The sequence below is a fragment of the Scyliorhinus canicula genome, chromosome 16, assembly GCF_902713615.1.
Source record: "Scyliorhinus canicula chromosome 16, sScyCan1.1, whole genome shotgun sequence".
Classification (NCBI taxonomy): domain Eukaryota; kingdom Metazoa; phylum Chordata; class Chondrichthyes; order Carcharhiniformes; family Scyliorhinidae; genus Scyliorhinus; species Scyliorhinus canicula.
In genome coordinates this window covers 20,398,064-20,425,977 of record NC_052161.1, presented here as the reverse complement: position 1 = coordinate 20,425,977, position 27,914 = coordinate 20,398,064, and the positions used below count along the sequence as shown (strand labels likewise).

Genomic DNA, 27,914 nt, shown 5'->3' with positions numbered 1-27,914 from the left:
GTTTGTCTTATTTATATATTTTACCACGTTGATCAGTGACGTCTTCGTGGGCTGCTATCCAGAACATTTATTGGGAAATAAACATAATGAAAACTAACAAAACTCCCACTGAAATATGGATAAGCAGTTTTATTTTAAAGTCACAGTACATCGTGTTTAACTGTCTTTCTCACTGATGTGAATTTTCTTAACCTGTTTCACAACTGTATGCTTAATTTCTGCAGGATTCCCTTATTGCACTCTTTACTGAATACTATGTTGTGGAAGACTTCAGCAACTTGTCACTATTTAATTTTCTGACTGCTATAGAGAGACATGCAACAACAAACAGGGTAAGATCCCCAAGAAAGTGCTTGTTTTAAATACTTACCTTTCAGTAGGTCCAGATAAATTACTTTGCAGTAGTTTAACTTGAACATGTATCAAACTGTTCCTGGAACTACTCTGTTGTTGGAAGGATATAAAAGGATTCGTGGACTGATAAAGTATCATTAGTCATTTTCTTTGTGCAAGACTTATATAAAAATATACATAACACATGTATGCAGTTTGGGCTCTTTTTAGCTGAATAATGGAGATGAAGATTTTTTTTCATTCATTCACGGGATGTGGACATCGCTGGTTGGCCAGCATCTATTGCTGCCCATCCCAGCTGCCCTTGAACTGACTGGTTTGCGAGGCCATTTCGGAGGGCATTTGAGAATCAACCACATTGCCATGAATCTGGAGTCGCATGTAGGCCAGACCAAGTGAGGACAGTAGATTTCCTTCCCTAAAGGACATTTGTGAACCAGATGGGTTTTTACGACAATCGACAATGGTTTCACGGTCATCGGTCAGACCTTTTAATTCCAGATTTTTATTGAATTCCAGTTTCACCAGCTGCCTGGTGGGATTTGAACCCAGGTCCCCAGAGCATTGCTCTGGGTATCTGGATTACTAGTCCAGTGACAATACCACTAGTCATTGCTTCAAATGTATAGGTCTAATAGCCACATTTTAATCAATTGATATTTTTATGTCCACTTTTCAGCTAGATAAGTTCCAAAGTATCTATCGACCCATCTATAAATGTTTTCCATCTATCAGGTATCTGTCACACAGTGGGTGACACATCTGTTTCAGATACTAAAGCAAACTTAGATATACATAGAACATAGAACATTACAGCGCAGTACAGGCCCTTCAGCCCTCGATGTTGTGCCGACCTGTGAAACTCCTCTAAAGCCCAACTACACTATTCCCTTATCGTCCATATGCCTATCCAATGACCATTTGAATGCGTTTAGTGTTGGCGAGCCCACTACTGTTGCAGGCAGGGCATTCCATGCCCTTACTACTCTCTGAGTAAAGAACCTACCTCTGACATCTGTCCTACATCTATCTCCCCTCAATTTAAAGCTATGTCCCCTCATGCTGGACATCACCATCCGAGGAAAAAGGCTCTCAATGTCCACCCTATCTAATCCTCTGATCATCTTGAATGCCTCAATTAAGTCACCTCTTAACCTTCTTCTCTCTAACGAAAACAGCCTCAAGTCCTTCAGCTTTTCCTCGTAAGATCTTCCCTCCATACCAGGAAACATCTTTGTAAATCTCCTCTGTACCCTTTCCAATGCTTCCACATGCGGCCGCACCAGAGTTTTGTACAACTGCAACATGACCTCATGGCTCGGAAACTCAATTCCTCTACCAATAAAAGCTAACACACCGTACGCCTTCTTAACAACCCTCTCAACCTGGGTGGCAACTTTCAGGGATCTATGGACATGGACACTGAGATCTCTCTGCTCGTCCACACTACCAAGAATCTTACCATTAGCCCAGTACTCTGTCTTCCTATTATTCCTTCCAAAATGAATCACCTCACACTTTTCTGCATTAAACTCCATTTGCCACCTCTCAGCCCAGCTCTGCAGCTTATCTATGTCTATCTGTAACTTGTAACATCCTTCTGCACTGTCCACAACTCCACCGACTTTAGTGTCATCTGCAAATTTACTCACCCATCCTTCTACGCCCTCCAGGTCATTTATAAAAATGACAAACAGCAGCGGCCCCAAAACATTCTTGTCGTACACCACTAGTAACTGGACACCAGTCTGAACATTTCCCATCAACCACCACCCTTTTTCTTCTATCAGCTAGCCAATTTCTGATCCAAACTGCTAAATCACCCTGAATCCCATGCCTCTGTATTTTCTGCAATAGCCCATCGTGGGGAACCTTATCAAATGCTTTACTGAAATCCATATACACCACATCAACTGCTTTACCCTCATCGACCTGTTTGGTCACCTTCTCGAAGAACTCAATAAGGTTTGTGAGGCACGATCCACCCTTCACAAAACCATGTTGACTATCTCTAATCAAATTATTCCTTTCCAGATGATTATACATCCTATCTCTTATAAACCTTTCCAAGACTTTTCCCACAACAGAAGTAAGGCTCACTGGTCTATAGTTACCGGGGTTATCTCTACTCCCCTTCTTGAACAAGGGGACAACATTTGCTATCCTCAAATTTCCTATCCTACAGTTTAAAAAGAATGAAAGCTTATAATTTCCTGTTTTTTTTCTGTGTATGTGTGTGCGAGGAGTGGGGATTAGGGAGAAACTATACCATAACAACTGATCTGAAAGTTCCTAATAGGAATTAGCCTTTCATTGACCTTGTGGCAGGCCGATTTACAGCAATCAGATTTCAGGGCAAAAGCTATATTGTTCCACATTATTACCAGGATAATACATTGCGTGTTACATGGTATAACCCTCGAACCATTATAAAATAGGGATGCCTGTCTTTCTACTTGCCATGAGTGAATCTGTGTGTTGTACGCAGATACATTGAGTGATTATAGAGAAATTCTTTATGTCAGATGTAAAAATAACATTGGAGCAGTTTCCTATTGGAAAGAAGTTTTGTTGAACTCCCGCATTTCACTCCAATGTTTTCAGATTCATATTTCTGATGCTTTGTACTTTTGTAATCTGCATATCTACATAATCTATTCAATTTCTGTTCTTTGTGTTCATAGCTGATTGCCGTATTTGGCCATATTTTGTGTGGGAAGCTGGATGCTGTGGTGTTACGTTACATTGCTTTGATGGCCGAGCTGGTGAACTGTGTCCCCTGGCAATCTGTTAGTGATTTCCAGATGTTTGTCTCTGTGGTTTACTCTTTACAGGTAAGCTACCAAATTAACTCAGAAGATTCTGCATGTGCCAAGTCAAAGTAAAAACATTTTTAGTGCTGCACCACTTGCAGTATTTCCAGAATTCTAAGTTGATTACAATAATAACAATCAACCCGATAAGCTGTGTGATGTCTTCAGTGAGGATTAACTTCCTTCCATGTGACATTCCATGTGACCAAATGGATTGGAGGTCTCCCACCACCTCTTACTTCAGAGTCAGCCATTTCCACCAAGAGAAATCAACCAAAGGAGACTGAAAAGATAAAGCAAAAAGATCCACCAAGACGAGTCAGAAGGAAAACTAGTCGACGCCATTAGCAGACTACCCCCACCCCACCCTCCCCATCCCAAAAACAGCATCACTATTGAATATAACCACACCCAGAAGCAAATAAAACCATAGCAAACAAAGACTTAAAATAGAACTAAAACCTACACATAACTGAACCACCCCAAACAAAATTTCTCGGCTCAATTTCCAAAAACTACTATAATAAGCTGCAGCAAACCCTCCAAAACCACTCCCATTAACTAACTCCCCAGTTAGCAGTGAGACCCCCATCTGCAGAAGAACAAATCATTTTAAGAAACATTTAACTTGCAACGTCCCACTGGTGTGGTTATAGTAATAGAATAGATTCTCCTGTGCTGCGCTGAAACAAAATAGAGAGTTTTGCACTCCAGCAATTTCCAGCTGGCCCAATCTGACAGAATTTCCCGAGATTGATCCTAATTAAATGTGCAGATATCTTCCTTGCCCGTTATGGGAGAATGGGTTTGTAGTTCAACCTGAGCCTATGCAGACCACTTTCTTCCAGGCTCTTTTTTTTTAACAACTTCAACTTTGAAATATTCCGGTCGTCAGACTTCAAAACTATCCCCACCCCACCCATCACCAGATTGTTGGTAGCTGGTCACGGACTGTGGGGAACGACATACACCAGCTGCTCGGGGGAGATTAAAGAAGCATGGAGATCTGTTATTGTTGCGTGGCTCTTAAATGTGGTAGTCATAGGTCTGGACTTACATACAGTGCTGGAGGCTAAATTCTACCTTTTATCGAACATTATACTAGCTACGAGCTGCATTTTATGTGCCCCACAGGGCATGCTTTTGGTAAGGCACGTAAATGGGGCAGGTGCACTGTCCACCAGTTTCATAGCTTGTTAACAAACGAATTGACCCCAGTAATATGTTGTCCGTGCCATAATAGGGTTGATGTGGGCAGGTAGGAGCGGGCAGTCTGGTTTTTTTAGAAATGTGCTGGAAAGGAAGGGCGGTACAACCTTAGGGAGGTGCCCATGTGCATCTGGGCCACCCATCCCCACCCCCCCCCCCCCCTTCTTCAGTAGAACCTCAGGTAGGCCTGAGGGGGCCTCATGGTAGCATGGTGGTTAGCATCAATGCTTCACAGCTCCAGGGTCCCAGGTTCGATTCCCGGCTGGGTCACTGTCTGTGTGGAGTCTGCACGTCCTCCCCGTGTGTGCGTGGGTTTCCTCCGGGTGCTCCGGTTTCCTCCCACAGTCCAAAGATGTGTGGGTTAGGTGGATTGGCCATGCTAAATTGCCCGTAGTGTAAGGTTAATGGGGGGATTGTTGGGTTACGGGTATACGGGTTACGTGGGTTTAAGTAGGGTGATCATTGCTCGGCACAACATCGAGGGCCGAAGGGCCTGTTCTGTGCTGTACTGTTCTATGTTCTATGTTCTATGTAGACGCCCTGATGGTGAATTTGATTTTTTTCCAAGTGTAGGAGTGACATTAAGTCACCCAACCAAGCAGAGGCACTGGGCCATTCAAACCTCTAACATTCCATGTGACCAAATGGATTGGAGGTCTCCCACCACCTCTTACTTCAGAGTCAGCCATTTCCACCAAGAGAAATCAACCAAAGGAGACTGAAAAGATAAAGCAAAAAGATCCACCAAGACAAGTCGGAAGGAAAACCAGTCGACGCCATTAGCAGACAACCCCCACCCCACCCTCCCATCCCAAAAACAGCATCACTATTGAATGTAACCACACCCAAAAGCAAATAAAACTAGAGCAAACAAAGACTTAAAATATAACTAAAACCTACACATAACTGAACCACCCCAAACAAAAGCTCTCAGCGCAATTTCTAAAAACGACTATAATAAGCTGCAGCAAACCCTCCAAAACCACTCCCGTTAACTAACTCCCCAGTTAGCAGTGAGATCCCCATCTGCAAAAGAACAAATAATTTTAAAAAATATTTAACTTGCAACATCCCACTGATGACTAAATGCCGCACTAAACAATCAAGAACAAGAAAAAACAAGAAATATAAAATGACCGTCAACAGAGCCACAAACCAAATTACACATCGCACAACTTGCGCCTTTTAACAAAAGAGTCCGCATCTCCCGGCATGTTCAAAAAAGTATTTTTCTTCAAACGTGACTCTATAGCGAGCTGTATAGACCATCCCAAACCTGACTCCTCTCTTGTACAAGGCGACCTTCGCATCATTAAACACGGCTCTTTTGTTTTTTGCTAACTCCGCCCTCATGTCCTGATACAGCCGAATGGAGTGGCTTCCTCACTTGAGATCGCAGTGCTCCCTTGCCCATTGAAGAACCCTCTCTCAGACTTTAAAACCGTGGAATCCTATGATCACCGCACTCGCTGGATATTCAGAACGAGGCTTCGGTCGAATTGAGCGATGGGCCTGGTTTATTTGAGGCGGGGCTGCAAATCCATCCTCACCCACCATTTTGAGGAACATGTCTGAAAAAATATTTGGTGGTGGTATGGCCCACAATCCACTCTGGAACCCCATAATCCAGATGTTCTGCGTCCTGGACATGTTTTCCAGGTCATTCAGCTTGGTTCTTAATATGTTATTGGTTTCAACAACCGATGTCCGATCAGTCTCCAGAGTGGTGAGCGATCACTGTGATCTAATAATGCCGCCTCCAATGCTCTTAATTGTGACTCCATGGGCGTCGGCGGTCTTACTAGTTTTTCTCCAGCACCACACGAATGGGGGCTAAGGCCTCTTCAATTGACCTTTTATGATCCACCTCCACATTTTGTCGGTGTTTCTCTAACTCCTTCGCCAAAATAGTAGTGAGAGTGGATGGCAAGGGAGAAGCCAACTCTGCCATCTTAGTGCCTGTTGAATCCAGAGAGGCTTCCGATTCCATTGATGTATTTCTGCTTGGCTTTGTTTCCTCTGAGCATCTCAGCAGAGAGAGTACTCTGTCCAAGGAGTAAATGACCCGTGACATCAAGAAAAAGGTCAGAAGGGCCAGGGGCGGGATTCTCCCTTCTGGGGACTAAGTCCCCACGGCCGCTGGTCCGGGGTGATTCTCAGTTTTCCAGGGGGCTTGCAGAGCCCCGACGTGTGTCCCACAGCTCTGGCTGCAGACGGGGCCCTGCTATCCGGACCGCGCATGCGCACGGTGGCCCACCTCGGTGCGGGCGCTGCCAACATGGCTGAGCCACACAACAGGCCCGCGCGGAAGAAGGTAGGTCCCGCCCAGATCGCGATGGCCTGCCGATTGGTGGCTCCCGATCACGGGCCTGTCCACCGCTGAGGCCCCCAGAGTCAGGAACGCCACCGCGACCATGGGTCGCAGCTCCCGCCAGGTGGTACCACATGTAAACCACGCCGGCGGGAGTTTGGCCGGCGCTGTGTCGAACACACGCGCGGGACTGGCGGGTCCGCAGAGAATCGCGGAAGAGCTGTCGCGCCCGATTTCCGGCGTGAACGGCTATACTCTGCCCCGCACCGGGCGCGATTCCGGCGTGGAGGGTGGGAGAATCACGCCCCAGTTCTCCCGCGGGAGTCACCTCGTGTGTGACTTCCCCCTATATCTCACCACCAGAAGTCTCTGCCATGAAAATTTATGCATGGTGAGGAATGTGAAGTATTCCATCGCAAATCCTGCTATCGGACCGCCATTTTGACCGGGGGGCCCGATTGTGAGGTCCGGCGGCTGGTCCCCCTCCTCCCCCACGACGCAATTCCGCAGTCCCTTCCCACAGGATTTTCTGGGTGTTCCCCGCCCCTCCCCCCCCAAACGTATAAGGCGGACCCAACACCTTGTGTGACTCCCCCAACAGAGAGCCCCATAACAGAGCCCCCCCACCAGAGACCCGAATAACAGAGCCTCATCCCTTAACGGAGATTCCTGCCTGGAAGCCAGCGAGCAGTCCAGACAGAGACAGTGAAAAATTATTGCTTCAAAACTCACCTGTGCCCTACACCTGCTGCCTCGACCAGAGAAAGCCACAGCTCTAGATTCCTGGAAAGCGTTATGATTGACAACTTCTGCGCAGCAGGATGTCTGGATTGTTTAATCTCATTTCCATTCACGCTTGCACCCTGCTGTGTAACTAACTGCAATGCTTAGAAACATCCAGCTATGATTGGCAAATCTTGACCACACATCAAAAGCAGTTATGTGCTCTCACTTCCTCTTTTTCTTTGCAGAAAGCACTTAGCTGGGATTCCTTTGTCTGGACAGATTCTGCTAGCTCTGTTTTTTTTTAGAAACAATTAAGCATAGCTGGATGTTTATAAGCATTGCAGTTAGTTACACAGCAAGGTGCAAGCGTGGATGGAAATTAGATTAACCTTATACAGATTTTTAAGTATATAACCCGGTGTTTTTTTTTCTTTGCTCTTTCATGGGATGTAGACATAACTGGCAGGGCCATTACTTGCTGCCCATCCCTAATTACACTTGAACTATGAGGTTTGCTAGGCATTTCAGAGGGCAGTTAGAAGCCAACCACATTACTATAGGTCTAGAATTACATGTAGGTCAGACCAGGTAAGGATGGCAAATTTATTTTCTCAAAGGTCACTAATAAACTAGATTTATTTTTACAAAATTATAATTTTCATGATCACTATTGCAAAAACCTATTGAATTTGAGTTCCACCTGTTGCTCTGGTGAGATTTAAACCCATGTTCCCAGAGCATTAGCCTGAGCTTCTGGATTACTAATCCAATTACATGACCACTACGCCACCATGGCCCCATAACTGTACAACGTAATGACTGATTAATTATTAAGTCTGCAATTATCATCAATTGAGGCTCACTACTTATTTAACCTTATTTTTCTGATTGGTGTCTACTCAATGCCATTGTTTGGTTAATAAATTTGATGTTTACAAAATTACTTCTTCAGTTAATTGTTGGTCTCAAAATAGCTTCCTTGACCTTATTAGTTTACTTCAGTAAATGTACAATGAAACTGGTCTGAAAATGGACAGGTTCTATAAAAATCCACTAGTTCGAATATCTTACACCTCCATGTTTCTCTCCAAGTAACGCCCCATCCTGCCTTGGGCATAATTACATATCATACGTCCTTATTCCTTCACGTTTGTTTGCTCAATATCTTGTAATTGTTTATCTTACACCATTGTGAGAGTACCATCACGACATGAACTGCGGCAGCTTAAGGAAAAGATCCACTATCACCTCCTCAGGGCAACTAGAGATGGGCAATAAATACAGCTTTGCCAGCATTATCCAAATTCTAATGACATTTATAACCCAATCTTTACGGTCAAGAAGAAATATGCTAAAGAAATTATAAGAGAAATCCCAGAAAACGCGTAATACAATAGTTTGTACTAAAATGTTCCTGCAAAGAAATATACAAAATAAGCAAACATAAATTAAGCCTTTAAAAGCTCCATTGCCAGTAATTTCCTTTAAAACTGGGAGAAGTAAGTTGCCAGTTTAAACAAGTAGAAACATAGACAAAGAAACATAGAAAATAGGAGCAGGTGTAGGCCACTCGGCCCATCGTGCCTGCTCCAGCATTCATTATGATTATGGCTGATCATCTAACTCAGTGACCTGTTCCTGCTTTCTCCCCATATCCTTTGATCCCTTTAACCTCAAGGGTTATATCAAACTTCTTGAAAACATTCAGGCTGGATTCTTCCGCTCCGCCCGCCATAAGATCGTCACGGGCAGGACCATATAAAGGTCCATTGACATCAAGCGGAAATTTCCTATCGCTGGGTGGGCGCGGCCTGAGAATCCCGCCCACCATGTTTTGTCCTCAATTTCTTCTTGCAGCAGTGAATTCCACAGGCTCACCACTCTCTGGGTGAAGAAATTTCTCCTCATCTCAGTCCTAAATGGTTTACCCCGTATCCTTAGGCTGTGGCCCCTGGTTCTGGATTCTCCTGCCATCGGGAACATCCTTCCTGCAACTACCCTGTCTGGTCCTGTTAGAAAATAATGTGAGGCCTCATTTTGATGGATATCTCAGTCAGAATCTCCAGGCCCCCACCACCTATCTTCCTCCCAGCCTTGAGCAGAAAATGTCCCCCAATCAGAATGAGGTGGAATGGCAGACAATGCCTTGCACCAGCAGAACTACCAATTTATTTATTTCTATTTTTTATTTGCCAAGGAAAAACAAAGTTTGCAATACAAGTTTTTCTTATCTGATAATGATGTGAACGATGCAATTGGTATCATAATTGTCATAATTTAGATAATCAATATTTTTGGGGATGATTGATTGATCCAGTGGGTAAGCACACTCCTGCAGCACTTGATCCTCTATTTAAACAGGGCCTCATGGACCAAATAAGGATCTCCTCCAACTGTGCTGTAAGCATCCTGGGTGAAATTAGTTTGTGTATTTCACACCTCTTCCCGGTGGTGTAGCCTCTGAAGGACTCAATTATCCAAATTCACGGAAATTGACATTAAAACACCAATCTTAAATTAAGACCTCAATATAGCAAGTTGGAAAAAAACATACTTATTTCAGGTTCTGAGTCTGGGTGCCAGAAATCCCTAAAATAGGCATCCTGAACAGGGCTGAGGGCAAAAGAAATGGAACGCGTCTATCTTCCCAGTGAACATAACTAACTGAGCTGAAATATTGGAGGGACTCTGATGTGTAGCAATGAAAATGCCATCGTGAGAGACGTCAGTGCTGGTGACTGTGACACTTTCTTAATTTTAATTGGTAGTCTAAGGAAGAAATGCTTACAGATCCAGTGAAAGGCAACTTTAGGACAGGGAAGTACTTTTCTAAATAGAAAGTGGTCCACAGCTGTCATGGATTGCTGTTGGACTCGCTTAAAAGCAGCTACCTCTGTAACGGAATGCTGATTAGTATTCTGGAAAAAAATTTAATTAAATCATCTGAACCAATTTTACCAGTCTGAAACTGTGAGCTACAGAGTGGGCAATATGGCTGGCAGCACCCAAGATATGTTGTCGGGAATTACCTTTCTGCATTTTGTAAATATGCATCGCTATACGGAAAGTATAGGGCAGCATGGTAGCACAGTGGTTAGCACTGTGGCTTCACAGCGCCAGGGTCCCAGGTTCGATTCCCGGCTTGGGTCACTGTCTATGTGGAGTTTGCACGTTCTCCCCGTGTCTGCGTGGGTTTCCTCCGGGTGCTCTGGTTTCCTCCCACTAGGTAATTTGGACATTCTGAATTCTCCCTCTGTGTACCCGAAAAGGTGCCGTAATGTGGCGACTAGGGGCTTTTCACAGTAACGCCATTGCAATGTAAGGCTACTTGTGACAATAAAGATTATTAAATTATTTGTTAACATTATAAGCGGTGGCAGAAAGGCCTGATTTTCTACCCCCTGCAGTAACCACGCCTGCATGATTTTAATGAGATCTCAGTTCAAATAAACATGCTGCCTGTGACCAATTAAACAGGCCAGTGCAATGTGCACCCATCCATATTACAGGGTCAGCCAAACTTCTAGATCAAAGTGGTTATTTGAACTGCCCCTGACAGTCTTACTTACCAGAAAATATAATTTAGATTGGAGACTCTGAGTAAATTGTAACGATAAAACACTATAATAAATATTAATGGTTAAATAATTAGAAAGTTGAATGAAATCCTGGATAGAGTAAGCCTTTTAGAGTATGGCGATGGGCACATGCTGTGCATTTGTTATTTTTAAGCATTGAATATCTTGTTTCAGCACTTTGCTGTCATTCTTTTTGCTTTTTGCTGATCAGTGGATGGATGTACACGAGAAGCAGTGTACAGGGGTGTCAGAAAATTAATTACATCAGGTTTCTTCATTAATTCAGTTGAAATTTAAACTAAAACTTCAAACAGACTCATCAATAACACATATCGTACCTCTAAGCTACAATTTTGAGCATTGCCCTGGACTGATCTTTTCAAACTGTCAATTACGTAGAGAGGATACTGCGTGGGGGGAATATTATGAACATTTTCACCAGTCCGCTGACCTGATAGTTTGCAAACAATGCACAAACAATTAAGCTTAGATAACTGGCAAAGATGTTCTTTACTTTTCACCTGGACAGTTCCTGGAGCTTGGCATTGAAAAGGCAGGATGAGCCGTGGCACATTTTACACTCGTGAATGTCACGCTTGACTGACATCAGATTCCATGAGGTCAACCCCCTTAAGTATGCACAGTGAGTTCTATGTCCTGATCGACCTGCCAATGTGTTGCAAAGGCATTGATGTACAACAAAACAGTTAAAGTATAGGCTTAACTGTGCTTTTACAAAAGTAGATGAACAATTAGCAGACTGCTGTATATTTTCCCACTGGGATGCTGCATCAAGCTTGCCGTGAAGTGTTGTTCAGCAGCTTTGTAGGCAACATGGTAAGCCGAGCAAATTATGAAGACATTCGCCCAGGCACTCTTTGGAGATCCGCAAATGTATTCTTGGCCTGCTCTCTGATTCTGTTTACTGATGAGACAGAATTGATTCTTGCAGCCACATTCATTCAACTTCCTCTGGTGCAGCATCTGGAGACCCCAAATCCCTTCGTTGCATAGGGTCTGCTCAGGTAGTCCCGTACTCTTACATACTTACGTTACTCCTGACACAGGTTTTTCAGACATTGGGCGAAATTCTCCGTTTGGGAAACCAAGGGCGCGATTCTCCGCTGCCCACAACGGGTCGGAGAATAGCGGGAGGGCGTCCCCGACATTTTTCAAGCCCTCCCGCTATTCCCCCCCCCTCCCCCCCACGGCCGCCCCATGACACGAATCGCTGCTCGCCGTTTTTTACGGCGAACAGCGATTCTCCCCAGGCCGATGGGCCGAGTGCCCAGCCTTTACGACTGTTTTTACGGCAGCAAACACACCTGCTTGCTGCCGTCGTAAAAACGGCCGCAACATGCCCATTCTGGGCATCCAGGGCCCCGGGGCATGGGAAACGGACGCACTCTTTCTCCCTCCGCTGCCCCGCAGTATCAGTCCGCGGGGCGGCCGAGGGAGATGACGGCTCCGCGCATGCACGGGTTGGAGCCGTCCAACCCGCACAAGCGCGGCTGACGTCATCGTGCGTGTCAGCCGGCGTAACGCTTGGCGCGCAGACTTAGCGACGGTCGCTAAGTCCACGATGCCGTGCTTCACGGGGCCCTGCTGCTAGCCCCACCCGGGGGGGAGAATCGGGTCCCGGGAGGGGGCGCGGAGGCTGACGTGAAACACGGCCAGTTTTACGGCAGCCGTTACAATTCGCCGCATTTGCGGAGAATCGCTACCCAAGGGTGCGATTTAACGGAAAAGTTTTGAAGTGTGGTAGCAAGTGGGGACTACCGCGAGCTTCTTGATGCTCGGCCCAGCGATGCCGTCCCCGCAAGAAAACGTTAATTGGTCCATGATACACAATCAATGGACACGAAATGTAGGTGAAGTCCAAAACGAAAGATTTTAATCAGTGAGAAGTGAGCCCGGCAGCAGACGTACAGAAATGGCCTGGCTGCTGGGGAACACGGGTTCTTGTACCCCGCCTCGTAGGCGGAGCTACCTCCCTCTTAGCCAATAGGAATACGGAGAAACACGATACCTGGGCCAATGGGCAGCGAGCCCTCTGCACCAAAGGCAGCTCACACTCCCAGGTATCGCAATATCCCATGTCATACTACCACAGTCCACTTAACGAGTTCCCACAGGCTTCTCACCGCAAAACTTCCGCCAGCTGATTCCAACCCCCCCCCACCCGCCACTAACAAGGGAAATCAGCACTTAAACTGATCCAGCACAACCAGCCTCACACAGCTCACAGCCATGCCGCCGAGGCGACCAGCCCCATCATTCGCCGATGCCAATCTGGGCAGATTCTGAAACCGGTAGAGGCCAGATGGGATGCCCTGTTCCCCTGAGGATCTCGGAGGGTCAGCCACAGGGCAGCCAGTCAGCAACCTCTGCTGGGCCGCTCAAGTGTTTGCACCAGACCTCCAACCTGCCATACCTCCCCACCACCCCCATACTCCTCATCCCCACCCCATCCCGTAACAGCCATCCGAACAGGCGCCGGAATGTGGCGACTAGGGGCTTTTCACAATAACTTCATTGAAGCCTACTCGTGACAATAAGTGATTTTCATTTCATTTCATCCCTCCTGACCCATGAGCACCCCCCCCCCCCCCCCCAGCAATGAACCACGCATGCAGCTAATGATGCCCGTCTGTGTCCCCGCAAGAGAAGGTGGCTCAGAACTGATGTAAGAGGGCACAGAGGGTCGGCGGGGTGCTGGGCATCCGAGTCCTCACCTCCATATCCGAGGCGCTGTGGAGCATGTCCCAATCTCAGGTGGGCATAGACGAGGCATTGCAGAGCATGTCCCAAGTGCTGGAGGACGTGTCCCAGTCACAGATGGGCATTGCCAGGAAGCTCCTGAGCATGTCCCAGTCACTGAGGAGCATCGCCGAGGGCGCCAGCACATTGCTGCAAACATTGTGGAGCCACCAGTGCTGGCAGAGCCAGATGACACAAGGGCAGCCGGGGCTCGATCCAGCTGCCTGTCCGCTCCAAGGTGAACCCCAGGGTCCTATGGGAGGGCAGGGAGGAGTGGGCACCGAGTGTCAACCTCGAGCCACCCTAAGGAGTGGCGCTGGTGATCACCAGATCCCCCCCAATTTCCACTCTCCTGACATTGATTTAGAACTGAGGTGAGGAGGGACTACTTCACACAGAGGGTGGTGAATTTGTGGAATTCGCTTCCCCAGAGTGAGGTGGAATCTGAGTCATTAAATGTTTCAAGAAGCAGATAGATATATTTCTGATTAAAGGACGGGTTAAAGGGATATGGGCAACAGGCGGGGAGGTGGATTTGCGAGCAGGAAGAGATCAGCCATGATCTGATTGAATGGCGGAGCAGGCTTGAAGGGCTGAATTGCCTACTTCGGTTTCTAATTCCTAACAGGGCAGCATGGTGGCGCATGTGCATCCGGGAAGTGCGCTCGGGCTCTCTGGCCCCAGAGTCCCCAAAGGATGCTTGCCAGGGGCATCAAGGATCATTGAAAGGGCAGGGGGGAGGGGTTAAAGGGGGGTAAGGGTGGAGGTGCAGGGGAAAGGGTTGGTGGAGGGTCTGGGAGGGTTGGGGAGAGTGGGGCAGAACCATCAGGAGAATGGGTAGTTGGGGACACTTATGTACATCATTAAAATGTGTTGACCTCAATCAATATGACGCCTCTGTCACTTTCCTCTGCAATGCGAGCCGAGTACCAATCCCACGCCCCATCTCCCCGAATATGGAGGTCCTGGGCATCGTTCATCCCGTGCAATCTCTGTAAGGATTTGGAGAGGGTCTGGGACTGACAACTAGCGGCGTCTTCCACCCTGGGACCGTCCAGTCCCCCCATTGTTCCTGCCCTCCCCATAGACATCCGACACGCCCTGCACGCACACCCTTGGCCGCCATGACGGTCTGAGCCTAGCAACCCCGATCTGGAGGGGGACACCCCAAGTCCACGGACTTGGCACCAAGTTACTACCTGCTAGCCAGCCCAGCCAGCCCAAGAGTTTTCAACTGTTTTTCAGTGTTTTCCGCTATCCCTCCACCGTCATGGAACCCAGTCCATGTTTGTAAATACTTGTAGCAATACACGCGAGACCTCCACCTGAGAGGAGCGGAGCGTCGCAAAAGGACAGAGTACACTGTGTCCAACCTGCCAATCACATTTAAATGCATGCAAATGCCGGTTTTGCATGCTGCCGCTGACGCGGGACACCAACCTAGTTATCACCACCGACGAGGGACCGGAGCGTGACCCCGGAATCGGTGCTGGGTGCGGTCCTCAATTTTGGCCGGACGACCGATTCTCTGCCTGATCACGGTTCACGTTTGCGGCATCGCAAGGCGGAGAATTTCGCCCAATCTGTGTAGGAATAAGCCCTTGCACACTTCAGATTTTTTTATTTCATATAAAGACAAAGGTTGTTTGCCCTGTTACCATATAAAGGATATAAACATGCAGGACTGCAGAATGCACATCATTGTGCTGTGCACTGATTAACTAGGACAACTGAGCTCCTATTAAAAAGCACTGATGCAGGGAGTTAATAGTCCATTTGACCCGAATTTTAGTAGAGGAGTTGTGAAATGCAGCCATCCTTATCATCCTTGTATATTTCATTGAAGTGCGACAGTGATCCGGACATTTTTTTCCCAAGGCTGGTCAGATAGATCATTCTCTATTTGATAAAGATACCTTTGAGTTAACCTTCTCACTGCCAAAGTATTGTTTCTTCCCATCATGCGTTTTTGATTATTTTTTCTGCCGTGTGATTTTAAAAAATATATAAATTTAGAGTAACCAATTCTTTTTTTCCAATTAAGGGGCAATTTAGCTTGGCCAACCTGCACATCTTTGGGTTTGTGGGGGTGAAACCCACGCAGACACAGGGAGAATGTGCAAACTCTGCACAGACAGTGACCCGGAGCCGGGATCGAACCCGGGTCCTCAGCGTCGTGAGGCTGCGGTGCTAACCACTACGCCACTGTGCTGCTCTGATCTTTTTCTTGGAAAAAGGTTTTAACTGTGCACATGCACATCTCTCCAAATTCCCTCTGATCCTTGAGCGAGATAACACAAGGTCTGTTTACAGCACTGATTTGTGGGTTGGCCCAGGAGCAGACAGCATCAAGCCCACTTAAATCCAGGGTACCAGCCTGGTGAAGCTACAACACAGGACAAAATGCATGTTAAACAATAGAAGCAGCATATTCTAGACAGCGCAAAGTGATCTCACAATCAACAGTTCAGGGTCAAAATGTTGCAATCCTGTCATGTCCAGTTGCGAATGATGGTGGATTATAATATAATAAGAAGAATCTTTATGAATGTCACAATTAATTTAATTTAATAATCTCTATTGTCACAAGTAGACTTACATTAACACCGCAATGAAGTTACTGTGAAAAATCCCTAGTCGCCACATTGGACTGGATTGGACTTTGTTTACTGTCACGTGTACCGAGGTACAGTGAAAAGTATTGTTCTGTGAGCAGCTCAATGGATCATTAAGTACATGATCATTAAGTCCCTGGCGCTGTGAAGCAACAGTGCTAACCACTGTGTTTCCATGCTGCCCATAACTAGCCATCGGAGGAGGCTCCCCAAACGTCTCCATTCTCAATGTGGTACTGCCCAGCACGGAAGTACAAAAGACTAAGGATGAAGCATTTTGCAACCCATCATCAAAGATGCTAGTCTGCAGCCAATTTCATTTTCTTCATGTGATATCAAGAAATAACTGAGTGTACTAGTGAGAGCAAAGGCTATGAAGAATGACAACATTCCGACTATTGTGCTGAAGACTTGTGTTCCAGAACTAGCTACGCTTCTGCCCCAGTACAGCTACAACACTGGCAACAACATGGCAATGTGGGAAATTGCCCCAGCAATCCACAAAATTCAGGACAATTGTCATCCTATGAATCAACTCTCAATCTTCAGCAATGTGATGGAAAATGTCATTGATAGTGTCAAATGACACACCCACTTCCATGGGAAAGGTGCTGAATTCTAGTGGTGAAGTGAGAGTGACTGTCCTTGCCATCAAGTATTTAACTGAGTGTGGCATCAAGGAACCCCAGTAAAACTGAAGTCAATGGGAACAGCAGAGAAACTCTGCTGGCTGAAGTCAGTACCTAGCGCAAAGGAAGATGATTGTTGCATTGGGGACCAATTGTCCCAGCCCCATGACATCACCAGGTGTTCCTCAGGATAGTGTCCTAAGCCCAACCATCTTCAGCTGCTACATCAATGACTTTGCTCTATCATAAGATCAGAAATGGGGATGATCGCTGATGATGGCACAATGTTCAGCACCATTCGCAAGTCATAAGATAATGAAGCAGTCCATGTCCAAATGCAACAGGACTAGGAGAGGACGACATTAGGCTTGAGCTGAAAAGTGGCATTTGTGCACATGAAGCAACCATGCCTTTAGGATTAAAACATCACCAATGTTTTATTGTAAAATCAGATCCAAGCCCAGGTGGCGATTTCAGCAATCCTTCCAGAGTGGAAGATTTTCTCCCAAATGTCATGTATAGATGTCCTCTTTTTCACACACTCCAGCAGAAAAGTAACAAGGTTGTGAAAGAATATATATACAGTTTTATGAAGGAAGGGAAATGTAACTTCCAACCAAAAGGACAGAACAACCATGCTGCCTGTCCCAATCCTGAATTAGTTTTGGATTCAATTTAAACGCAGCCCGCGAACTTTAGGCACCAAACAGGTGTCCCACATCTTCAATTTGCCACTTGAAAATCAACCTACTTTAATGAAAGGGAAAATGCTGGAAAATCTCAGCAAGTCTGGCAGCATCTGTAGGGAGAGAAAAGAACTAACGTTTCGAGTCCGATGACTCTTTGTCAAAGAGGAGCCGACATTCGGAAAGCACCCCATATCTGTCAGCAGTAGTTTTACCCTCTGCGTTCACAATTTAGTAGGAGAGGTGGCAATGCCCCAACCCGCCAGCTTGTTCCGCCTTGATGTTGCTTTTTCTTTCATCATTTAAACTTAAATATTAACTATTATTTTCCCTCTTCCAACCATTTATAGGGTGATGAACTGGAGACAATGGTAACGGGATATCTGGGCCTCAATGAGAAACATGTTTCAAAAACACTTGTGATGGAATATATTCTGAAGCTCATATTAACAAATTCTGAACCATTGTTTGAAGAGGTAAGGACAAAACAGGCATGTGCAAACATTGCAAATCTCTGAACCATCTGGAAAAGTGCTGTAACTGCTCTGCGCAGCAACATTGTGACGGCAGAGAATAGATATATTCATGATATATTCATGATTTCACCACATCATAGAATTTACAGTGCAGAAAGAGGCCATTCGGCCTATCAAGATTACACTGGCCCTAGGAAAGGGCACCCTACTTAAGCCCACGCCTCCACCCTGTCCCCAAATAACCTATTCGACGCTAAGGGCCAATCCACCTAACCTGCACATCTTTGTAGTGTGGGAGGAAAGTGGAGCACCCAGAGGAAACCCACGCAGATATGGGAGACAGTGCAATCTCCACACAGACAGTTACCCGAGGTCGGAATTGAACCCGGGTCCCTGGGGCTGTAAGGCCGCAGTGCTACCGTACCATCATGCAACAGCCACAAATAATTGTATTCCTTGGTCTTGGAAATCTCGTCAGCACGTCAGGCAGCTTTATGCATTCTTTACGTGTTGCCAGAGTGTTCAAAATTTGTTTACTTCTCAACAAAATCATCTTTAAAATTAAAATAATTCTGCAACTTTGGCTAATGTTGTTCTTGAATCTTCAAGCTTGCTCTTTGCTTATATATCTCAAACTTAACTGATAAAATATAAAAACGGTTTCTATTATCACCGAGGTTCGGTATTAAAAATCTTCTTATTGTGTCACAACCCCATTCGCACCCTGCACTTCCCCATTCCGCACTTAATGCATGTTTGGTTCTTGTAGTGGGCAATACGGTAGCATTGTGGTTAGCACAATTGCTTCACAGCTGCAGGGTCCCAGGTTCAATTCCGGTTTGGGTCACTGTCTGGGCGGAGTCTGCATGTTCTCCCTGTGTGTGAGTGGGTTTCCTCCGGGTGCTCCGGTTTCCTCCCACAGTCCAAAGATGTGCAGGCTAGGTGGATTGGCCATGCTAAATTGCCCTTAGTGTCCAAAATTGCCCTTAGTGTTGGCTGGGGTTGCTGGGTTATGGGGATTGGGTGGCGGTGTGGGCTTGGGTAGGGTGCTCTTTCCAAGAGCCGGTGCAGACTCGATGGGCCGAATGGCTTCCTTCTGCACTGTAAATTCTATGAAATACCTATCTGTTGACTGCAGCTAGAACTTGAGAAAATACCTGAACATTTTAATTCATTGAAATCTGCTCCATTGATGCATGCGTAACTGAGCAGAACCCTTGGTTGCCATAGTCGCAGCTTGGCGACCTGATCCCAGTTGCTCGGGGCGATAGTATTTACACGGCTGGGATAGGCTACCACTGCCCACAGTGGCAATTCAACGACACACTCCCATGTCCTGGCTTCACTGGCCTTGGAAAGCAGACCGGCTGACACCCACTCCTCAAAGCTCGATGTTGTTCATAAATGATGCTTCTGGAGTCTTTTGTTTCAAAAAGAGCCATTCTTCCTCTCGACTTTGGAGAGAATAGAGAGTTTGAAAATAGAATTATAGTTTGCAGAGGCAAATGGTAGAGGATAAGTTTTTAAAACCGAGAATGATAGTAGCAGTTTTGAATGAGAAGGGGACAGTATGAGGGGATTGAACCATCTACAATGTTAGTTGGCATGGGGACCAGGAAGGAAGTTGGATAGCTAGCAATGGAAAGTGAAGCCTTCCACTGGGAAAATCTTGTTCCACAGCGACCTGGCGATGTGGGATCGTTCCCACCTGATTCTTGCAAAATCCAGTCTCTTTACCGATATTAAAATTAACGCAACCATTAGATCATCATGAGCAGATGTCTATGCAGGTGAGCTTTGACACATGTTTATAGCTCTGAGTTCCTTCACGTGTGAGCCACCAATGTAAATTGGGTCTGCCAGATTAGCATCAGTCTTAGAAAGTATAGGTCTCAAAAGACCTGTAGCATAACTCCACAATTGAAGATTTATTCATCGCAATCAGTAGGGTGGGGAAAAATTACAATTTTTAGAAGGAGGAAGTAAGTTGTATTAAAGAAAATTTTACAAATAATCATTGGAGAATGGCAGGCAAATTCTGAGTGTCAGGCAGAGCAAAAGATTATGAAGAGCCTATCTTGAGCGCGAAGCTACCAGACCACCCCAGATTGTTTTGTACAGCTTGGTTTAATAATTAGCCCAGGCATTATCAAAGACTTTCAGGACATTCAGAAAGAGCATGGGTTTCAAAGCCAACATAGTTCGAGTTGAAGCAAAAAAAAGAAGCACAGATTAAATGCCATTTAAGCAGTTTTAACACCTTCCCTGAATAGAATGATTGTTTTTTTACTTTTGCACTTTAAGCACTTATGGGATTCAGTTATTCTTTGAATATTACCTGTACATTCCACAGTGTGAAGCCAATCTCCAACAGCATTCTGGGACTGAGCCTGGTTATCTAGCCAGCGCAGAATTCGCACAGGCCTTTGAAAAAATAGCTCCACAGTGCAATGCAAAAGTGAGCCAGGTCTTGGTTGAACAGGCCCTTGCTGCTAAGCCAAGTGCCTTTATTCCTCTGTCAAGCGCAGCACGTATCCTACCAAATGATTTTGTAGCTATCTTGTAGCTTTTAGCAGCTAAGTAATAAAAAAGAAAGCCTATGCCGGATTGTTAACTTCACCGATCTTTCAACTTTACACATGTCTTTTAGGGAAGAAAAATAAAGCTCTTCAATTAATTAGTCTCAATTCTCAATTTGGAAGTATATAACTGCCAACTTCCTAAGCATTGTCTTGTAAATGGGTTTTTGGTGTTCAGATTAATTAATATACAGCCACGTTACTTTGGGGAAATATTTCTTAATTAGGACAACAATTATAGCTCCCGCAAGCCCGTGGATTTTCTTAAATGATATGGCAGAAAAATCTGTAGTCCCATTTGAAATATATGTGCATTCGAAAAATAAATTAAATTTTTTTACAACAAAACCTAGCAAGACCAGAAAGTTGCCTTTTAAAAAAAAAACTCTATTGAATAATCTTTTCATGACGACTACTAAATTTGAAAGCAGGTTAATGAACTGATTAACTAAACAGTGAGAATCGGCTGGCTGTTTGATAGCCTGGGGCTCCACAGCAAAGCCCAGATTCTGTTGCCACCTGAGACTCAACACAGACACATTTTCCAGGAAGATTCACAGGCCAGTCATCCAAATCACCCCCTTAGCCCAGCTAATTTTAACATCCCACAGCTGCTTCAGCCGAAATCTGCCGACATTACAAAACTTTACAGTTCTCAATGATGATGTTTTTCTTGTGGTGATGGTTGTAAAAGATATTGGGGAATTCGATATTTGATCCAGAGGTAAAGTTATTTTTTTTTCCTGAGATGATGTTATGAGTAGGAATGAGCTACGTTCACTTCACCATTTTGAAATAGCTCAAAGCGTCTTTGCACTCTAAAGTGCAAAGTTAAGCAATCATTTGCACTAGACTGTTAGGGCCATAGCAGTGACATATTAGCAGTAAAACCAGAGGGCCATAAGATCCATGTACATGTGATTCTAGCAGTTATGCTGGGAACAAGACTAAAGCTGAACTTGCAGGAACAAACCTTCTCCATTGTGGAAATACATCTGGATTTCCCTAACTTGCACCCCCTCGACCGTCCCTCCACCACTACTGTTACCAAAGATGCTGGAAACATCAGCAATATTTGCTCTGCTTAAGACAAGGCTGATAAAGGTATGCATCTAGGCTTCAGAGGACCCACTTTTAAACCTTTTTGTAAAAATTATATTCCACCCCATGCCCACCCTACGGATCTGCAGATGACCAGGCCAAAATTCTGCATACTTCATCTTATTTGTCATCCCAGCCCTCGCCCCTGACTCACAGTCTACTACCCAGAGACAGGAAAGATTCTGCTCATTAGATCTTCAAATATAGCCAATACTTTCTGAAGAGGCAGCTCATGGGTTCGCCTTGTGCCTCACTAATGGCTGTGTGTACGTGATCAAGAACAGATTGTTTTGGTTGAGTTGCTTCCTTTAATTTTTTTTAAATAAACATTTTATTGAGGTATTTTTTGGTATTATAACAACAACACAATAAACAATGTACATGAAACTATAAACCTAGTGCAAAAGCCGTCTCCCTCCCTGACAGATCCCACCTTTATTAACCCCCTACTGTAAGCTAAACTAAACCCCCCTCCCCCCTCTTCTGCTGACGATTAATTTTCCACGAAGAAGTCGACGAACAGTTGCCACCTCCGGGCGAACCCTAACAGTGACCCTCTCAAGGCAAACTTGATTTTCTCCAAACAGAGAAAGCTAGCCATGTCCAATAGCTAGGTCTCCGACTTCGGGGGCTTTGAGTCCCTCCAAGCTAATAGTATCCGTCTGCGGGCTACCAGGGAAGCAAAGGCCAGAACGTCTGCCTCTTTCTCTTCCGAGTTTCATGGGTCTTCTGACATTCCAAAAATCGCCACCTCTGGACGTAGTGGCACCCTTGTTTTTAACACCATGGACATGACATCTGCAAATCCCTGCCAGAATCCCCTAAGCTTCGGACATGCCCAAAACATGTGGACATGGTTCACTGGTCATCCCGCACATTTTGCACACCTTTCTTCCACCCCAAAGAATCTGCTCATCCGGGCCACTATCATGTGAGCCCGGTGAACGGCCTTAAATTGTATCAGGCTGAGCTTGGCACATGTTGCGGACGCGTTGACTCCACTCAACGCATCCGCCCATAGACCATCCTCTATCTCTCCTCCCAGCTCCTCCTCCCACTTGCGCTTCAGCTCCTCGGTCTGCGTCTCCTCTGACCCCATAAATTCCTTGTAAATGTCCGAGACCCTCCCTTCTCCTATCCATCCTCTGGAAACTACCCTGTTCTGAATCCCCCTTAGCGGTAGGAGCGGGAAGGTTGACACCTGTTTACGTAGGAAGTCCCGCACCTGCAGATACCTGAATTCGTTTCCCCTCGCCAACCCAAACTTCTCCTCCAGCGCCCTCATACTCGGAAAGCTTCCCTCTATAAACATGAAAATGAAATGAAAATCGCTTATTGTCACGAGTAGGCTTCAATGAAGTTACTGTGAAAAGTCCCTAGTCACCACATTCCGGCACCTGTCCGGGAAGACTGGTACGGGAATCGAACCGTGCTGCTGGCCTGCTTGGTTTGCTTTAAAAGCCAGCGATTTAGCCCAGTGAGCTAAACCAGCCCCCATCCTCTCAATCCCTTCTCTCCGCCATATATGGAAACCCCCCCCCCCCCCCCCCCCCCCACTTCCATACTTCCCGGGGCAAACCGGTGATTATTACAGATTGGACCAGACTGATGTTCCCTCTACTCCCACATGTCTCCTCCATTGCCCCCAGACTCTCAGGGCTGGCACCACCACGGGGCTGGTGGAGTACTGTTCCAGCGGGAATGGCAGAGGCGCAGTTACCAACGCCCCCAAACTGCTGCCCTTGCATGAAGCCGCCTCCATACGCTCCCATGCCGACCCCTACCCCACCACCCACTTCCTGATCATGGCTATATTCGCCGCCCAGTAATAGTTACTAAAACTTGGCAGCGCCAGCCCGCCCTCTCCCCGACTCCGCTCAAGCATTACCTTCCTTACCCGCGGGGTCTTGCCCGCCCAAACGAAGCCAGAGAACACTTTGTTAACCCGTTTAAAAAAGGACCGCGGAATAAAGATGGGGAGACATTGAAACACGAACACGAATCTCGGGCGAGCAGTCATCTTCACCGTCTGCTCCCTCCCAGCTAATGACAACGGGAGCGCGTCCCATATCCGAAAATCGTCCTTCATTTGGTCTACTAGCCGGGCCAGATTTAATTATGCAGCCGGTTTTATTCCTGTGCCACTTGAATGTCTAGATACCTAAAGCTTCCCCCTACTAATCTAAACGGCAGCTCCCCCAATTGCCTCTCCTGTCCCCTCGCCTGGACCACAAACATCTCACTTTTCCCCATATTTAGCTTATACCCCGAAAACGGCCAAATTCCCCTAGAATCCTCATGATTTCTTCCATCCCCTCTAATGGGTCCGATACATACAAAAGCAGGTCGTCTGCATAGAGCGAGACTCTGTGCTCCACCCCCCCCCCCCCCGCCCCCCCCCCCCCCCCCCCCCCGGACCAGCCCCTTTTAGCCCCTTGAGGCTCTCAGAATAATTGCCAACGGCTCTATTGCTAGCGCGAACAACAGTGGGGAGAGGAAGCATCCCTGTTTCGTCCCCCGGGGCAGTCTAAAATAGTCCAATGTTGTCCTATTCGTCCATACACTTGCCACAGGAGCCTGATACAGCAACCTGACCAGTCAATAAAGTCCCGCTCAAATCCAAACCGTCCCTGTACCTCCCACAGATATCCATTCTACCCGATCAAAAGCCTTTTCTGCATCCATTGTGATCACTACCTCCACCTCCCTACCTTCCGGGGGCATCATGATCATATTTAACAACCTTCTTACATTGGCCACCAACTGCCTACCCTTAACAAACCCCGTCTGGTCCTCCCCAATAATGTCCGGAACACAATCCTCAATCCTGGAGGACAAAACTTTGGCCAGCTGGGTACCCGTCCGGCCCTGGGGCTTTACCCGCCTTCATGGCCTTCAGACCCTCCACTATCTCTTGCAACCCGATGGGGGCCCCCAGCCCTTCTAGCAGTTCTCCAAAGTACATGTACTGCACAGGTAAGCTTACGGCTTTGAGGGAGGACAGTTCCCAATGCAGCAGACTTTTGGATAAAGTAGTTGAAAAGTTGCAAGACACAAGGGCATAACTTCAGTTCGATAATCACAAGTTGAGCCACTTTATTAATATTGTTAATTATCACCTTTGGGAAATTCAGCCCCCCCAAGAAGTGCCGCGTCCCCTCCGGCCTCGTAGGGGGTTCCGACCTATTGACCCTACTGAAGAAATCCCTAAATGCCTTATCACCCCTGCTGAATCAGGTTCCCATCTCCGTTATTTACTTTCCCTATCTCCCTGGCTGACTCCCTCTTTCTAAGCTGCTGTGAAGCATTCTGCTGGTCTTCTCTCCATACTCATAGATCGCCCCCCCCCTCGCCTTTCTCAGCTGCTCCACCACCCTCCCTGTGGTTAACAAGCCAAACTCCATCTGTAGCCTCTGCCGTTCCCTTAAAAGCCCTGCCTCTGGGGTCTCCGCATACCTCCTATCAATCTGTAGTATCTCCTTAACCATTTGGTCCATCTCTGCCCTGTCCACCTACTCCCTATGGGCCCGTGTCGAGATCAGCTCCCCTCTGACCACCGCCTTCAGTGCTTCCCAGACCATCGCTGCTGAAATTTCCCCCGTGTCGTTGACCTGCAGGTAGTTCTGAGTACATTTCCTCAGCCGCTCGCACACCCCTTCATCAGCCAAAAGTCCCAAATCTAACCTCCAGTGCGGGCGCTGGTTACTGTCTTTACTAACCTGCAGGTCAACCCAGTGCGGAGCATGGTCTGTGATTGTGATCGCCGAGTACCCCATGTTCACCACCCCTGCCAGTAAGGCCCTGCTCAAAATAAAGAAATCCACCCGGGAGTAAACTTTATGCACGTGTGAGTAGAAGGAGACCTCCTTCACCCTCGGCTGCCCAAATCTCCATGGATCCACCCCCCCCCCCCCTCCCCCCCCCCCCCCCACCCCCCACATCTGCTCCATGCACCCTTTAGTTCCTTTGCCATTGCTGGCACCCTGCCCGTTGTTGAGCTTGACCGGTCTAAACCAGGGTCAATAACTGTGTTGTAGTCCCCTCCCATGATCAACCTGTGCGAGTCCAGGTCCGGTATCTTCCCAGCATCTTCTTCATAAACTCCACAATATCCCAATTTGGCGCATACACATTTACTAATGCCACCTGCACCCCCTCCAGTTTCCCACTGACCATAATATACCGACCTCCTACATCCGAAACTATTCTACCCGCCTCAAACACCACCCGCTTATTGATCAGGATCGCGACCCCTCTAGTCTTTGAATCCAGTCCTGAGTGAAAGACCTGACTAACCCAGCCTTTCCTCAATCTAATCTGGTCAGCTACTCTAAGGTGCAACATTACCACGTCCGCCTTCAGTCCCCTATCATGCGCGAACACAGGTGCCCTCTTGATCAGCCCATTTAACCCTCGAACATTCCAGGTAATCAGCCTGATTGGTGGGCTCATTGCCCCCCCCCCCCCCCCCCCCCCCCCCACCTTCGCCGATCAGCCATCCACTTTTTTGGGCCCGCCTCCAGCCCATGCTCCGCACCTCCATCGGTCTGCCCCCAGGCAGCGTCCGCCCCCAACCTCCTCTCTGTCTCTTGGCCCAAGTCCCTCCCTCGTCAGCAGAACATTTCCCCCCCCACACCCCCCCCCCCCCAGTAACAAAACTCTGTAACCCAATCCCTGTGATAAACCGAACATATGCACCCCCCCCCTCCCCCCCCCCCCACTGTGCTTCCATGAGCTAGCCCTCCCAGCTAGCTTGGTGGCCCCCCTCCCTGGTGCCGGATAGTCTCCCACCTGTTGTTGTTCCCTCCCCCCCTCCCCCCCCCCTCGCTCATACAAACATACTCCAACATCAAACAATCCGCACACAATTGCCTGACAGAAAAACACCAAAATCTAAACAAGCACACCTCCATCTCCCAACAGTGCAAATGAAAACCTTAACTCACTCAGCTCTGCCACTGGTCCCAAATCAATACAGAAGGCATTAAAAACAGCTTCCACAAAACGAAAAACGTGAAACTTTTTTTTAAAGAACAGAGAGACAAAAAGAAAAAAAAAACATGAACGTTGCAGCAAAGTTCAAAAGTTCTCAGTCCACCATCAGTCCTTTCCTTTTCACGAAGTCCAGCGCGTCCTCAGACGACTCAAAATAAAAGTGCTGTTCCTCGTACGTGACCCAGAGACGGGCCGGATACAACAGTCCGAACTTCACCTTTTTCTGAAAAAGGATTGACCTAATCTGGTTGAAGCCTGCTCTTCTCCTGGCCTCCTCCACACTCGGGTCTTGGTAGACCCGCAGGATGCTATTGTCCCACTTACAGCTCCATGTCTGCTTGGCCCACTGTAGAATGCGCTTCTTATCCAAGTACCTGTGGAATCTCACCACCATTGGAGTTGCTTCCTTTATAAGTGCCTATTTAACATTGAGGTGTGCTCATGTTCTTGTTCTTGGCGTGTATTTAATTTTCTTAACATGGCTTACCAGAGATTACAGCATACTTAATACTGCTGCAACAGGTAGAGCTGCATAAGGAACATCTACAGATGACACCAGGTAAGGGGAGGAGTATTTTAACTTTGGCAGGGAGGAGACCTGATTCTGTGAAATGCATTTTAATTTTCAGGTTTCTCAACCCCCCTCCTCCCGAAAAAGGTGTTGGGGGTAATTTTGCCTTTGGACGTGATGCACTAACAATTGCACACAGAAACACGAAACGGTACAAAAGAGGCTTTATTACCGTGAGATGTTATTCCCTCGACTGCAGCTGTAGAATAGTAGGAGAGCTCATGAATATTTATACTGCTCCCTGCGGGCAGAGCTAGCCGGCAGGGGCTTACTGACAAACCTGTAATACAGGTACTATTGTACATCCCCTAATACAGGCACACACATACATACACAGTGGTGGACGATAGTGTAAAGATATCTGAGATCTACTGTCAACCCAGAGAGGCATTCTTGATACCAATCACCAAAGAAAAACATAATGGGCTGGATTCTCCATCAGCTGGATCCTCCGTTTCACCAGCAGCGCACTCACGCCTGTGGATTTCCCGATGGTGTGGGGGTGCCTAAA

General features: G+C 46.8%; 1 protein-coding gene across 2 annotated transcripts in view; it reads left to right on the top strand.

Annotated features, from left to right (window-relative positions):
• The window catches only part of LOC119979396, a 340,254-nt gene that overhangs the window by 306,838 nt on the left and 5,502 nt on the right, over positions 1–27,914 (top strand). For both annotated transcript variants that reach the window (XM_038821550.1, XM_038821551.1), the window contains 5 exons: positions 225–332; positions 3,039–3,188; positions 18,032–18,157; positions 20,511–20,688; positions 27,323–27,391. In XM_038821550.1, coding sequence (XP_038677478.1) covers positions 225–332; positions 3,039–3,188; positions 18,032–18,157; positions 20,511–20,688; positions 27,323–27,391 — 631 coding nt within the window. The remainder of the gene's footprint in view (positions 1–224; positions 333–3,038; positions 3,189–18,031; positions 18,158–20,510; positions 20,689–27,322; positions 27,392–27,914) is intronic.